Source organism: Platichthys flesus, chromosome 4 (genome assembly GCF_949316205.1).
Source record: "Platichthys flesus chromosome 4, fPlaFle2.1, whole genome shotgun sequence".
Classification (NCBI taxonomy): Eukaryota; Metazoa; Chordata; class Actinopteri; order Pleuronectiformes; family Pleuronectidae; genus Platichthys; species Platichthys flesus.
The window spans coordinates 20,098,879-20,115,261 of record NC_084948.1 but is presented as its reverse complement, the minus strand read 5'-3'; the positions used below and the strand labels follow the sequence as shown (position 1 = coordinate 20,115,261).

The 16,383-nt window shown below is 38.6% G+C and overlaps 1 protein-coding gene across 2 annotated transcripts in view; it reads left to right on the top strand.

Moving 5' to 3' along the window:
- Positions 1-8,718, top strand: part of LOC133952390 (CD166 antigen homolog A-like) — a 38,982-nt gene extending 30,264 nt beyond the window's left edge. Inside the window, exons 9-16 of one of the 2 annotated variants that reach the window (XM_062386806.1) lie at positions 214-326; positions 423-549; positions 1,154-1,275; positions 4,127-4,259; positions 5,325-5,354; positions 5,828-5,939; positions 6,820-6,955; positions 7,067-8,718. In XM_062386806.1, the coding sequence (XP_062242790.1) occupies positions 214-326; positions 423-549; positions 1,154-1,275; positions 4,127-4,259; positions 5,325-5,354; positions 5,828-5,939; positions 6,820-6,922 (740 nt within the window). In that variant the 3' untranslated portion in view covers positions 6,923-6,955; positions 7,067-8,718. The remainder of the gene's footprint in view (positions 1-213; positions 327-422; positions 550-1,153; positions 1,276-4,126; positions 4,260-5,324; positions 5,355-5,827; positions 5,940-6,819; positions 6,956-7,066) is intronic. The other variant, XM_062386807.1, reaches the window with a different exon arrangement.
- The last annotated feature ends 7,665 nt before the right edge of the window (positions 8,719-16,383 follow it).

Here is a 16,383-nt window from a genome sequence, read left to right as displayed (position 1 = left end):
AGTGGGATGTGTTTCATGGAGAAAAGAAAAGTCCTAATATCTCTCTCTGCCAGCCCACCTGTCTTCCTGTGCTTCTCGGGTAAAAGATGTTGTGTCAGTCGTGCTGCCTCTAATAAGCTGCATCTGCGGGGCTGTGCTGTTCACAATAGGAATGTTTTGACCCTTATCAAGCCTGTGAACCATCTTTTCAACCAGCCTCTTCTCTCTTTTCAGACCTAAACATCAATTTAAGCCCCTCTGGGAATATCGTCCAGAGCGCTGAGGAGGCCTTAAATCTAACGCTCCAGATTGATGCATCAGGAAAATCAATGGTGTCCTGGACAAAGGTAAAAAAGCAGCTTTTGATACAACAAACATCGAGCCAATGGAGGGAAGTTTGTGCTTGTTATCTGCAGCGCTGATATCATTCTCTTTCCATCCAGGATAATGTTAAACTGAACAAAGAGCCCAAGTTTACCAAGCTGACCTACTCTGACTCAGGCCTCTATGAGTGCAAGGTGAAGATGGGACACCTGAGCCAAAAAGCTTCATTTGAGCTTCTTGTTAAAGGTAAGGATTGAAGTGCGGAAACTCTGGGATTATTTGCCAGGTTGCTTCGAGCTAGATGGGACCACTGACACCTCTCCCGTGTCCGTGCAGCAAATATAAAACTACAGCCAGCGGGGTCTGTCGTCTCATCCCAGCAAGAAACCAAAGAAGGACATATGCTAATCTATAAAGGAACTCTGTAGAGAACGTACCTCCACCAAGGTCAAACAGACCCTTTAAATTCAATGAAGCCGCAGCAAATTTCACACGCTTATAGATAACCCAATTTTATTTGAGATAGATATGAATTTTTCTATCGGAAAAACATAACAAATATTGAAAAACATCAAATCTGGCATGTTAAAGAAAATAGCTGATTTTGCCCCCTGATCCAGATCAGCACCACATCCTTTCACCAGGTTTCGTGGAAATCCATTCAGTTGTTTTATTTTGTAACAAGCTTACAACTAACTCACAAAGGGCTAAAAAACATAACCACCTTGGCGGAGGTAAACAGCTCTTTAGTCAACGACATGTCCCGCTGGTTCTAGCCGTGTCCATGAATGCAACCATGACGGATCACTTTCTCATTCAGATGTATCTGAAGAGTCACGTCCCGTTGCAGGTGCTCCGGTGATCAGAGAGTTGACCAAGAAGCGCGGCGAAGACGGCCAGTACGAGGTCCTGATCTGTGAAGCTGAAGGTGCCCCGAAGCCGGCCGTGTCCTGGAGCATCAACGGCACCTCGGTATGCACACTCACGCAGTTACAGCACGAGCCCTTGTTCCCGTCCTTCCAGTCATAATTGTTCGGATGTCTGAAGGTCGTATTCATCAATGTTAGATAACTGCACATACATTTATTCATCACGACCAAGAGAAGATTTTATTTTTAATGTACATTCCACCTCTTCTGCCGTCGGCACACAGAAAAGTCTCCTCATTCTTTTGGCTTGAAGAGACCTTGAGGGGAAACACAGATTATTAACAGTAACACACACAGCAGTGCTTTGATTGTTATGTAAATAATAAAACAAATCTGGCAGATGCTGTTTGATAACCAATGTGGATATTTACATCCTGGTTCTAGGCTTTGCTGGACCAAAATAATGAGTCACATGGGACGAGCCCTGAAAGAAGGGTGTGAAATGTGAAAGTGTTTATTTAAACCCCAAAACTTGCTTCTCCACGAAACTCGTCTGAGCGGTTTCTGTTCATGGACCTAATCAAACTATGAAAACTGAATTAAAGATATAATCTGTATATAATCTTAGACTTTACCAATGTTAGATATGTTGTTTACCTGCTTACTGTCCTTTTCCAAAATGTTTCCAAAAATTTTGAAAGACAGAGAAATACCAAATTTTATTCAAGGTAACTTTCATGGGGCAAATTATGGAAAAACACAATTACAAAAACAAACAAGCTAGCCAGTTAGCCAGCCAGAATTTGTATTCTCACTCTTCCACCAAGTCTCAAGAAGATAAATTGAGTAGTTAAAAGGCAAACAAACTGAAATGAAAACATAACCTCCCTGTCGCTGCAAACTACTCTGAAGGCAATTGATTCATTATTGTACTTATCTTGAAGGGCTATTACTTACTAAATATCTACTATGGATCAAATCGAAAACAGGGTTTTATCCAATCGAGATCTCAAGGGTTCAAACTTTAAAGCTGAAATCTGTTTCTTTTCACTCGTTGACAACCCACTACAGCTTCAGAAGGTTGTCGTGGTTGTAGACGCCTGCACTTAATTCGAACCAGCCTTTGCAAGACCTGGAAAATGCACCAGAATGTGAAGTTCCACGCAGCAGAGTAACTGCACCACAGAACTTATCGTCACTCACATCTCAGACGGTTGCAACAGCCATGACAAGCAGATTATTTACTTTTTTTAATCGCAGCTTAAGGAGACAGAGTTTCCCCCGATGTGCTTGTTAACAGTTGAATGTAATGATTTATTGATTTAAAAAGAAGATGCCAGCTTTAATAAGTGGCTACTCTTCAGGTCCACCTAGAAACACACTTAGGGTTGATTTAAAGTTTTCAGATGATCATATTGTTCATATTGTTTGACTTAGTTCTTTTTTCATTTTATAGTGTCATTCATTATCTGATTAGTCAATGCTGGTTGGAGTAGAAGAATGTGTGTTGTCATTCTCAGCTCGGAAGAAGAAGACTTTAAAACCACATCCTTCATTCAGCAAACATCTATCTTTAAACTTGATAGAAGTAATAATGTGACATTTATCATGATAATCAATATGGACAGGTATGAACATTTTAACCCACATATAATTTTGGGCGGTATAACTCAGCCCTATAGTAGCAACAGCATCTGAAGTACACAGAACATATTGTTGTGGATTTCTCTCTGCGGCAGGTGAATAGAAAACCAATTTTTGCTTCATTTGGAACATTGGAATCCACTTTGTTGTTTTATTGTGAGCAATTTGGGCGTCTGCTTCATCAAACGACGTCTTAAAATTCACTTATCGAGTGTGAGGACACCATGAACAGTTCCATTAACAACGACGACAAACCACCGGGATGATCATATAGTTGTTTAAATGTAATGGTATTGTTTCCCTCACAACCAACCTATGAATAACATCAGCAGAGATGTGGTGTGACTACACCGAGGCAGCCTGCTCAAGCCTGCTCCCCCTGGAGTTTGTGAGGAAGGGAAAAAAATAAAACAATTCCAGGTTTGCCCTGTATTGCAGAGTGACTGAATGCTCCCTGTCATGGGCACGGTGGTTTGCACTGTTAGTATTTTCCCCAGATAACACACATTTTCAAACTTATCTCCTCCAGACTTTTCTCTGTGATTTTGCCCCGGAGTAAGTTTCTTAATTCCGGCTGAGGTTCAGACTCTAACTATTTTTCACCAGACTGTCACAAGAGACAAAAAAATTGTCAGTTTCTTTTTTAAATGGACTTTTGCAGTGGTAGTGCACCTACCACTGCAAAAGTCCATTTAGTGGCTTTTGAGTGGCTCTGCGCTGATAGCAGAGCCACTCAGTGACACACTGTGAATTACACCGACGGGATGAAGATGAACATGAGGGCATGCGGGACCCTTGTAATTCTCTTCAGCCCTTTCAGTGTCTCGCCTTAAAATTACAGCTGAACCCTGTGTAACAATTAATCAATGAAAACCTGAAGCACTGACCTCTGTCACTCAAGGACATTACGTTTTGGAGAAAGCACATTTCTAACATCCCAGTCAAAGTAGATTTTTTTTTCCTACTACCTTTGTATCCTCGGAACCCTGCTCGCTGAGAGAATAATGTACGACTTGATTACAGGCTCAGTAATGGTTATTTACAAAATTGCCACTTCCCCCTTGTTGTATATGTGGAGGATGTGAAATGGGTGTTGGCAGTTTGTCTTTGTGTCTGGGGTTCTCCTCTGAGACTCAAGTGTCTATAACCCAGAGGCACACACGCTGAGTCTTTGTCAAGGATGAGCCCGAGTCATTCATCAGAGCAACATCGCCTCCTAGTGCCGTAAATTATCCTTAACCCCCCCCCCCCAATGCTGGATGTGTGAGAGCTAACACTTGTGTTTATTTTATTTGTCTCTCTCTGCGCAGCCCGAGGAGAGTCAATTCGTCAACGGAAAGATTACACACAAGATCACAGTTGTGCCCTCTGCAAATCTAACTGTGTCTTGCACTGTGATCAATGAGTTTGGCGCGGATACCAGGTCTATAAATGTGTCATCCTGTAAGTGTTTGCTCCTCTCGTCTCCCTCCGCTCTAAATTCCTCCTCAAGCCTTCCTACGTTTTCCTACTTTTCTCATTAATTCTCTATCTGCATGTCGATTATATTATTGAGCTGTTTTTGTGAAAACTCAAACGATTTAGCAGGTATGTACTTAGGTGTAAACCCACCTAATTTGGGATTTTGTGTTTTATCTGTGTACTTTTAGTTTTTTGTAGACTTAAAATTAATTCTTGTATTTAATCGAGAAAACTCGTTGTCCTTCGATGATCTCCACCTGATCGACAGACAGTTCAACACAGATACAAATTTGTGTTTATTTAATTATTACAAGAATACATTTAAAAAGACGATAAGAAAACTATCAGATACATGATGGCTAAATTAGAAGTAGTGATGTTCCGATATCGGTCCAGGGTGCACCTGTGTGTCACCTGGGTTTTGTTCCAGCAACCCTGGTTATAGGTAATGGATGGATGATCTGATACCATTTTTTTCGCTCCTGATACCAATTCTGATACTGCATCGCCCTATACCAAGTACCGATCTGATAGCTGTACATCTCACAATATAACTCCTGATGTTGTGTATGGAAGTGGCAGTACAGTGCATCTGCTGGTTTCAAAAAACTGACGCTGGTATCGGTACCGGGACATCTCTCATTTGAGGATTTAAACAGATTTCTGATTTGTATATATTGTTGGTGGTTTGCCTCCTCAGTCACTGTGAACGTCGGAACTCATCATCACTATGTCACTGTCGAAATGTCCCGTATGCATGCACCTAGCACTTAGTGCACTCTGTTGTTTTCATCATCCTCCCTTTTCTTGCTTACTCATTCCTGGGTGTTTGGGACACTCCTCGCTCAGTGTGTGGCTGTGTTTGTGTGTGTAAGTGTGGTTGTGGGTGCGTGTGTGTGTTAGGATGCTGGATTTAATCCTTTCCCTCTTTGAGGTACTTGCATGCAAACGTAGAATAGAAGTAGAGTAGTAATTTTCTTCCAGACATCAAGCCTGTTTTTGTTTTCTTTTGGTTTGACGTTAATTTGACTTTATATCTGATTTCAGTATTTGTGGAGGTGAGAATGGATAAACAAGGTAAGTCGTAGATGTCTTCTTGCTTGTAAGAAACGGTGGGAGGAGGGAGCGGCGGCTAAAGACCCCGGGGAATCAAATGTCCACTGAACGGAGGCTCTATAGCAAATATTTACCTTCAACATCACCTTGGACTGTGGTACTTGAAAACCCTAATGTTTGGACAGTGTGTTCCTGTTTATAAAACACTTGTATGATGAAGGAGGAGGAAGAGGAATGGAGTTACCAGCATCCTGACTAATTGCCAGCATTGTCCATAATCCCACTGGCTGATGAAATGAGTCATAACCTAAGAATAACATTTGTCATTAACATTTAACTCAGTGAGTCATGACCATGTACCATGCCGATGTTTCCATTCATCAGCGCATTTATGGCACAAAATGGCTTTTTTTGGGGGGAGGGCTTCACATGAACCCAGGCTGGAGTTTTCTTGCAGAGTCGTGTCTGATGTTTCTGCCTTGTCGTTGTTTCAGATCAATCGGAGGACAGCGACCAAACCAAGTTGGTGGTCGGAGTCGTCGTCGGTCTCCTCGTCGCCACCCTCATCATCGGCCTCGCATACTTGGTGTACCTGAAGAAATCCAAGTAAGAAGTCAACAGTGAACCTCAACGCAAACGTTAATTCTCTTAATATTGACGCTAATCTTTATCGTATTCATGTATTCACAAATACGCGTTTGTCATATGGCCCAATGCCAATCGTATTCACTCCAGACTCCCTTCGTTATATTAACAACATCCAATGTTTTCATAAAAAATTTGGCAATATTGCTAATTTCCCAGTTGTTTCCACTAATCAATAACACTTATACAGAAAAGGTTCATACTATATTTAATATCTTGTTAGTTTTGTTTAGAGGTGCTGAACAAATCAATCTGGATTTCTTGACTAGACTATTGTGCTAAATGTTATATTGTGTATTTTGACGATGGCTAAAAGGTGCATGTACATATTAGTAGTATAAATGAAAGTATAGTCAAGCACACAGTATGAGTCCATCGAGACTGGTGATATGTAACTGACCTACTTGTGCTCCCAATCCAGTTATGATATGTTAATGAAATAAACACTTACACAGAGTTGGTTTAAGTTAGATGTATGGTGTATACCCACTCATCAGAAAGTACCCATCAAGTACACAGCAGACTATACATTAGTATAGTACATGCACAGATAGCAATGCTCCAATACATGTCTGTTGTGTTTCATGTCATAATAACACTGACACGTTGCTAAGTGAGCGTTAGAAGGTGCTGCCAGGATGGTTTTATTGCCCACTTGCTAATCAACCTTACATTTTCCAAATCAAGGGAATTGGCTCTTGATTGATCATGAACACAGACTCTCACTTGCTTATATAAGTACACAGAAGCAATACCCGTGCTGGTGTGTTGTCGGCGCACAATTCACAGATGAGTGTCATAGGAAGCATTGTCATCCTGTTGTGTTTTCTCGTGTAAACAGGCAGGGCAGCTGGAAGACTGGCGAGAAGGAGGACGGTTCCTCTGAGGAGGAGAAGAAGCTGGAGGAGAAAGTGGAGGAGAACAGCCAGAAAGCTGAGGTGTAAAGAAAGAGCAAACATCCTGTGGGAATGTGAAAGGTAGAAAAAAACATCTCCATCCTCTTAGATAAATAGTACAACAAATTATAAAAAGTCATTATTGTTCTAATGAAATGGAAATTTACTTGAAATGTCTTCTTCTCTTTCCAGTGAGAACGTGGAACTTTTGCACATTTCACTTCACCTCTGTCTTTGTAAGGAAAAAATCGAAAAAAAAAACACACACATGTACATTGGGATGATGATGGTTTGGATTTGGTTTCAGGGAGAATTTTACTCAACAGCATATCCAAACACCCCCACCCCTCCATTCCCTTAAAAACAAAAAAAGAAAAGAAAAGAAAAAAGAAATGAATGGAAACTGTATGTGATTATACATAACTCGTCTGCACTACTGATACATGTGTAAACTCGTCTACTATTAGGATTCATGTTTGTTAGAAAGGAACCTTTGGGAAACTAAGAAAATTCAAATCTCTTTTGGTTTATTAGTCGATGCAAGTAAACTGACTTCTAGACCAGTTACCTTTTACTGTTGAGGACTCGTAGGCCGGCTTTACTCCACGTTTGACTCCCATTGGCCCTCGGAGACACAGCAGGGGGCCGAGGGGACCTCATCGCCACCGCTTCTTTTATTTTACGCCATCGAAGTCAAACGGCGTCTGCCTTCAAATAAATCTGCTCAATCATTTCCACCCAGGCGTTAATAAGGTCACGGAATTTGAGAGGAAACTCCAGAAAGGGCTAAGGGTATATTCTTATACTCGGCATTAGTAATAGATGGTAATCTGATTTACATGCAGGAAGTAGGTGATGTGAGTTCTTTGGTGTTTCATGATTTTCTTGTTATTTGATTGTGTGTACGTTCATGGAAAGTGACCACGAGAGAAAAAATGGCGCAATTCGTCATTCACGGCCGTCTCATTTTTTTTTTTTGTTCTTCAATCTATCGTTCATTCAACATATCCACTGTATTTACACGAGCAGGTAGATTATTGAGAGAATGTACGAGCTTCATTCAACCCACTGGCTTTAGTTCCGCTGCACAGATTCTCTTTTTTTATGTTGTTTTCACGTTTTCTCAAGAGAACGTCCTCGAGCCTGTAGTCCTGACCGGATATTTTAGTTTTATCCACCAAGGTTGTAAATTAATTCTTAATTTGTGCTCCTTCAGTGTTGAAAGTGTGCCTGTTCATTATTTAGCTAGGGCATCATTTTGTAATTCGAGGACACAGAGTGGACAGGATGTTCGTCTCAAGGTGGCCGTTATGGTATGTTTGCCTTCTTTTGAAAATCGACCTGTCGTTGCTTCAGTTTGTGACGTGCACTAGGGTTCATGTTTTCATGTTCAAATTTGTGTAGAATACGATGGAATACACGCAGCTGTACTAGTCACATGTTTTTGGTCTTTAAACAGCATTTACTCAATCGGAAAATGTACCAAGGCCAGGATATAATCGTGAAGTATGTGCTTTTAATTATCTTTTTGCTATTTATATTGAACTAAATTGAATATCCTGGTAGGCAAATTCAGTATTTGTCACATAACTCACATCTTGGATTGGAACCATTGATGAATTGCTTGCAGACTCTACAAGAAGGTGGCCCAGTGTCCGGTTTAACAATAGATTCAGATTCAGCATGTTATGATCTCCGACCTCGACGCTGCTGTTAGTTGCCTACCTTGTGTAAAACCATCAAATTGGAAGAATGACCAAAGAAAGTGAACGTTGCCATGCAAGTATTGTAAATATCTGATGTTTGTTTTTTGTACTTTTGTTTAAAATAAAATGTACATTTGGAAAAGGTACGTCCCCTGAATGGTCACTATGTTTTTTCACTTTTCATCTTTTCAAATGTAGAGCAGCGGAATGTTTTTCCACTTGTGTTAACGCAGAGAGAGAACGTCTGGAACGATGCTGCAGATTCACTGTGATCACATCAGTCATTTTGCAAAACAATGAATATTTTGGAAAATAGAGCAAAACAGAAGTATTTTTGTGAACATAAGAGGAATAGCATTTATGCTGAAAAACGTTTGCAATTCTGAAGGACAAAGAAAGTCGCTTCACTTTCTAAAACATAATAAACTCTATGAAGGTTTATTACTGTCTAACTTGGAGTTTGATGGAAATGCTTCAATATTAGTGAAAATGTAAGCTTTTCACAATATGATATCATATAATTAGATTAATTCTGATACTTGAAAATAACAGTGAAATAATGGCAATGGACTGTATGAAAAGAAATGTTTTCATCTCTGGAGAAAAACAGATTTGATCCAAGATTCCTGTAAGAACTGACCTGAGTTTACGTCAATGGCAGAATCTAAAAAGACGTAAACACTCATCAACACGTTCCTCTGTATTTAATCTAATTGTTTCCTAAACAAGAATGTAGAAACCTGACTATTTAATCACTTTGAGGCTACAGAGAAAGATGGGGTTCTGTTGTCGATGTGACCAGGAACATGCGTATGAAATAAGTATGGTATTCAGATACAATTCAATGGTTCTTAACCTTCTATTTTCTGCTATAATATCTTTTGATACTATGATGATACGAACTATGAGAGCAAAATTTACCTGAAACATTCTAAAACTCGATCAACATTCTTAAAGCACAAAACAAATAAAAACATAAATAATTTTGATACTTATACATTTTAGTATTTTTCTTTTTATTACAATGTGTTGCTACTTTTACTTCAGTAAAAGATCTGAGTACTTCTCTAACTTAAAATACCGAACGATCCCATGACAATATGTTTGGACTTGATCTTATACCTGGTGGGGGTGTTTGCAGAAGCTTGAACATTATGTCATTTTCTAGCACATGCCACAATATCCACTGAATAGCCCGGTGCATTCATGAGCCATGAATACCATCAAGGACATGGTACACGTGATCTATTTAAAGCGACTATAATACAACCTAATGTACATTTACCTTTTCACATATTTCGCAGATAGTATTTGTTTGAATAAGGAATACGTGACCTACAAGGTCACTTAAAGGGGGCACTAGTGCGGCCATTCCTTTGACCTTGTGGTGGTAATAGCTGGATTTGTATTTCCATCACAATCTCGAGATAAAAATGAAGACTACAACTGAAGACATGCGTGTGGGCCTGATGCCAACCAAGTAAGCTTCTGCTGCCATCCGGTGGCCGAAGAGTATTTTGAAACCAGGGAGGATCTTTATTCTGGGCACAGAGACTGAACTCGCACGTCACGAAGTTGGAACACACGAACTACACAATGGAATGTTATTTTAACTCTGAGGTTTTGTGGATATGTTTAATTAAACCCTTAAAACGTTATAGAGACTGAAACAATGCCCGGAAAACATTTATTATTAAATATATTTTCAAGACAACACCAGTTTCACAAAATAAATATTTAAGTTCTCATTAAAGTGAGTGAAATCCTGAATCTGTCACTTTGACGGCTGTTTAATACAATAATGATAAATAAATACAAATAAAAGGATTATGATATAGAAATAATATAAATACACGGAAGTGGTGGCTCAGGGGCTGGAGCAGGTCGTCCACTCAACAGGAGGTCAGTTACAAGATAAGAGCGTCACATCACCAATATGGTTGAAGAAAGACAGAGCCGGTCAATATCATAAAAGAGCCTAAAAGTGTCCACGTTCTCATTGTCCTGCTGAAAAAGAACATTTGTTGAGGAGATATCTTGTTAATTCACTTTTTTAGCACATAACTAAAGAGAAAGTATCCTAAAGTGAAGCATAAAGAACAGTTAAACTCAACTAGCCTTGCTTAACAGATTAAAGAAATAACCACCAAAGATTCTGACTGCGTGTATGGTCTTTTATTTGTCATGGTAGGCTTTTTTACATAAGATAAACATTTTATATATGGAGCATACTTTTTATATGCAGTCTATCGGTGCAGATGATGTGTCTTGTTGAAGTTAAAAGTCTTTAAAATGCACAAAAATAAAGGGGTTAGCTGGTAAGATCATTCTAATTAAAAGTTGCACATTTGACAACTTTAATTAAATTTTCTGTACTTTGATACTGCAAATCCTTCCTCCGTGATGGTTATAAATGGGTTTTCATGGGGATTAGTATTTTTTTTCAGCAGCTGTAAAATAACAAACAAAGCTAAAAACCTGTAACTACCACTAGCTGAGATCGTGTGAGGTCAGAAGAGAATCAGTAATATATTAGTGCCTTGCGATCGTGTATATTATGACTTGATGCTGTACAAATAAAATTTAATTGAATGGAGTTGAATTGTTTTGACCATGTTGCTGATGTGCAAGTCGCGGGTGAGGGACATCGACCTGTTAACAATCACATAGAAAAAGTTTATATATATCATAATCCAATACATAGATTAAAGTGATCAGCTGATATAACAGCTCAAATCCTGTAGAAGAGTTGAGAGGCTTCAATGTGAAATGGAATGAAACGCTTTAATGCCTTTGAAACATTTGTTGTAACATGTAAACTATTATTTTAGTCACATATTGATTAGAAGTTTCTACCACATAATAGTTTTTCTTTTTCTCCAGACTTGGAAAATTAGGTGTGGCAGGATGCTGGTCGTGCATTTATCCTGTTTCCCCGTTGCTTTGTGTGAATTAGGGTCACTGTGGTGAACGCAGGCTGCCGTTGTAAACCACACATCCTGCATCAGATAGAGTGTTTGGTTTGGTTGGTAAGTAAAAGCTATAATCGGCCAATTAGTAGCTGGAACAGATAACAACATCAAAGTGACCATGAGAGCATTAGTAGTATTGTGAAAATCTAACTTTTTAAACAAAAGTCTTGTGCTTCTCAGGGGATCTGGTGTCTTTGGTGCTGCTATTGTGAAATGTCAAATAGTGGAATATCTGTTTTTGTTAAAAGCTCAGGAGGTAATATATCAGCCCCAGATCATCGCTGTACGTTGAAATATTCCTTTTTGTCTTTGCTTAAAGTCAAATTACCGAAACATGGACGTTATTAACTACAAGTAAAGTAAACAATTACTGTCTATGAATTATGTGAAAAGGTAAGTGTACAGTAGATTGTATTGTAGTATCTTTAAATAGATCACGTGTACCATGTCCTTGATGGTATTCATTGTTCATGAATGCAGCAGTCATCGGGCTATTCAGTGAATATTATGGTTGTCATGTTCTACAAAATGACATAATGCTCAAGGTTCTGCAGAGACACCCCCACCAGGTATAAGATCATAGAGTCCAAAGATATTGGCATGGCATCATACGGTATTTTAAGTTGCAGAAGTACTCAAATCTTTTACTGAAGTGAAAGCAGCAACACATTGCAAATAAAAAAAATAAAAAAAAAAGTATAAGTATCATTAATATAGTAATGGAAACTGGCAAGGAAGACAATGTACCTGTAGAGTTCTTTCCCTATGTCCTGGTATAAGTTATGTCAACAGCATATCTGCCTGGTCTGGAAAATCATTATTTAGTGATGGCAGTGTTCAGCAACGTAAGAGTCTGAGGTTTGAATCCACTGATGAGCCAGAACTTTTATCCTCTGTTCCCCTCGTGTCTGAGAGTTTCCCCAAATAGTCAAAGGACAACAGGTGAAGTGACATGTCTACAAGTGTGCATGTGCTTGTGTTTGTCTGTCTGTTTGTGTATGTGTGTGTGTGTGTGTGTGTGTGTGTGTGTGTGTGTGTGTGTGTGTGTGTGGTTTCCAGACTGCAGTCGAGTCACCAAGCTTTCATCCAAATTCTGAAGTGCATCACAATCACAACAGAATAAACTCTTGTTAGGAGAATAGATGGGGGTATGGACGGACACATCTATCTAGATGTTGAAGGCATTAGCCAGTTAACTGAAGCAGAAATAGATTCTTGTGACTCACATTAAGCCAAAAGAGAAGAGGCCTATGCATCACCTTTGACCCAGAACTAACTTAATAATCTCAGAACTAAAGCTGAAGTATGGTCATATACATTGCAGATGCTATTTCCAGAAGGCCCAAAAACTGAAATTTGTCAAATTTCCCAATCTGTTTCAGAAATATTTTACAAGGGTGTATATTCTGTTATTTTATTGTGCTGGTATGGAAATTCCAATCACTCACATGAACAAATATGGAGACATTTTTTAAACCTGAGGAGAAATCTTGGGGGAGTAACAGACTGACCGGTACCATGTGAGAAGACTGTCTGAGAAGTTCAGACGTGATCCATGATACAACCCACTCACTTTCAACCCAGCTCCAGTTACTCCCTTCTGTTCAAAAACGTAAAAACACCAATAATAGAATCAACGTCTTTGTATGGTAATACCTCGTGTAAATACAACATGGTAGTTATAGGACGGTTGCAGTAATACATGGACCAGGTTATATTGATAAACAGAGGTACACTGTCTCTTTATCTTTATTATAGTTATTGGTATAAAGTTATTTATATGCACTGTTATAGGTGATTTTTTATATTTTAAAGCCTGGCTTTTTAACAATATATGACCGTGATTAATTTAGTTGATTCATGATTCTATTGTGTTAGTGTTTTACTCCCTTTCATATATTTAATTTCTTAATCAATTTTGTGCATTTTTTTTTTTCATAATGCATTCTATCTATTTTGTAGGTTTGTTTTAAAAATATCTGATTTTTTTTCACATATTGTTTTACTGTTGAAATTTGTTCTCTCAGGTTCATGTTCTGAACTCTCTGAATAGCACGAATTTGTAGAAAGATACAAATAAAAAAACTTTGATGAAGTTTGATCGACTGAAGTGACTTTCCAAAAAAAATAAAGTGTTTGTTGCAAGTATCCGTCCTTATGATATAAAAAAAGATGAGCTGTTCTAATTGAAACAACTATTCACATAGTTTTCATGTGCTCAACTGGGACGGATGTTCATGGAGCAGAGCCACTCGACTCAAAGCCAGGTTGATTTTGTTTCCTTTTGGAGCAACAATGTCCTTCAATTCATTGACCAAGAATTTGGGAGGTCTCCTAAAGTGGGCGTATCGTGAGATATATTTGTTCTGCTCCCATCAATAGATCAGTGGAAACATTTGTGCAAAGCATTGAAACAAGACCAGAAGGCTTGTCAATGACTCTCTTCATCAGCTACTGAATGGTCTTCTGCTGACTTTCAAGACTGTGCCAGATGGGACCACAAAAGCTGCAATTATCAATGCTGACCATGGTTCCATGGTAAATTTAGTTAGCATGAACACTAATAATCCTCCAGTATTGGGTTGAGCTTTTTAACTCAATCCTCCTCATAGAGACAGATAAAGTGAACAATGAAGCAAGAAACATAATTTAATTAGGAAATAAATGGAGGATGGACAACTCTTTGTATAAATATCACACTTTGTTTGGCAGCTTCAGATCTGAAAACAAAGTTAACATTTAATCAAAGCACATTAATCAGCTCTTTGTCTGTTCCTTGTCCAAGTCTGAAATCAACAGGCGTGTAACTGCACCATTTACAGAAACTGATCATGTTGTCCTCAGCTCTTTGGAAGCAGAGACAACCATGAATGTGTTTTAAACCTAAAAAAAGTCTGTTGCATTGAAGAGCAAAGGGAATATACATTTTTAATTGATATTTATATATTTTAATGCCAATGCTTTTAGTGTTACACTAGAGGATGGCTTTTTAAACAACAAATCTCCTTCCGTGGAGTTTTCTTATGAGCAAATCTGCTAAATTGATAGTTTCAGCTGAGTCTCCTGTGAATGGAGTATATGAATGTCATTGCTGTTTGAGATGGAATAAGAAGGTGTTTTAAGAAACCAACAAAGTGCTTGTTGGCTGAAATTTTTGCACTGACACATTGTTTTTGTTGTTTGTAGCCAACTGGTTTAATTTGTTACCTTCAGCCTGGGTTACAAAACTAGAACTAACAACTTATTTAAACTTGTTTGTTTAAATTAGCAGTAAGTCTGTAATGTTTGTCCTTCTTCTCACACGTCACTACAGTATTTATTGTATGACAACGTGATCATTGGTTCAGTTTTTCCTAAATTTTCCACTTAATGATACCAAACATTTGTCCTGTGGGCTTAATACGACTCAGTTCACCAAGGCTTCAGATGTCTTGCTCCAAGTCAGTTATCTGTGTTCACAAGTCAGACAAGTATAACAAGTGTGATGAGATGTATGAATGAGACTTGTCTGACCTGTGAGACGACCTGTGCCCTTAGTCACTAATTGTTTGATTTTGTTTTATCTTAAACCGTTTTATAAGCAAGGAAATAATGGAAACTTGTTGTTGAACTAATCTTAATCAAATTTTCTCTTATACTCATCCAGCATCTGAGCACACTTGTTATATTCTTACAATATAGAAAACAAGAAAATAACACAGTTCCTGAAGTTCTCACAAATGTGACGCACTTGTAGGTTAGTTTGTTTTCACCTTCGCTCACAGCTCAAAGGGGAGAGCGTGGCCTAGGGGATAGAGCGGGTGCTCTGCATCAAGAAGGTTGCCGGTTCGAATCCCACTCTATCCCATCTGCATGCCTAAGTGTCCTTGGCAAGATACTGAACCCCTAGATGGCCCCTCATAAAATGATGAGTGTTCTAAAAATGTAAGTCGCTTTGGATAAAAGCGTCTGCTAAATGACATGTAATGTAATGTAATGTAAAGCTCATCATCTTAAACCAGTTAGTTGGGTTTTAGCTCTGGAGACTGTGCATCTCTCTACCATCAATTGAAGCCACGGCCCAGTTCTTTTCTTTCCCTGCTCTGGGAAATTATTTCATGAACCCTAATAGCAATATCAACACACAGTTCTACTCATAGTTTTATCTTGATCATGCACGAAGGTGTAGTAATATAGTTTTATTCAATATTACCTTTGCAAGGACAAAAGTTTTGTAAGAAATCAACAAAAGTTTAGGCCTGTGATTTGTTCACATTCAGTTCCAAGGCTTTATCTTTCTACAAATTGTTGAAGGTAAATTAATTGACCTGTTTTATATAAAATCTACATTTGATTTTCAATGTGATTCATGTTTTTTATTATTATTATTTAATAGCCATTTATTTATGCAGTGAGTTGGGAAAGGTTAATGCTCAGAATATGCACCTTCCAATTTGTATAAAACAACTTACGACAACAATAAAACCTATCAATCTATAATATATATCTATCTATCCATCTATCCATTCATCCATTCATCTATCCATCTATCCATCTATCTATTTATCGCTTAAAATATGAGATACTTTATTAGATTATCTTTCTACCCCCCCTGACAGCACTGTGGGAAACAGCAGAGAAACACACAGATCTCTTCTTCCCAGTCAGATCTGTGTGTTTGTCTCAAAGTCTGAGAGCTGAAGGCTGTGAGTGTGTTTCAGAGCTCAGCTGAGCGGAGGTGAGGAGCAGCGCGTGGAGCTGGAGTCGCGTGTTGTCCTGCAACTCGGACCAGGGAGATTTTATTCGTCATTGGTACATCCGGGCACTTCGGCTTTTTTTTTGATTGACAGTT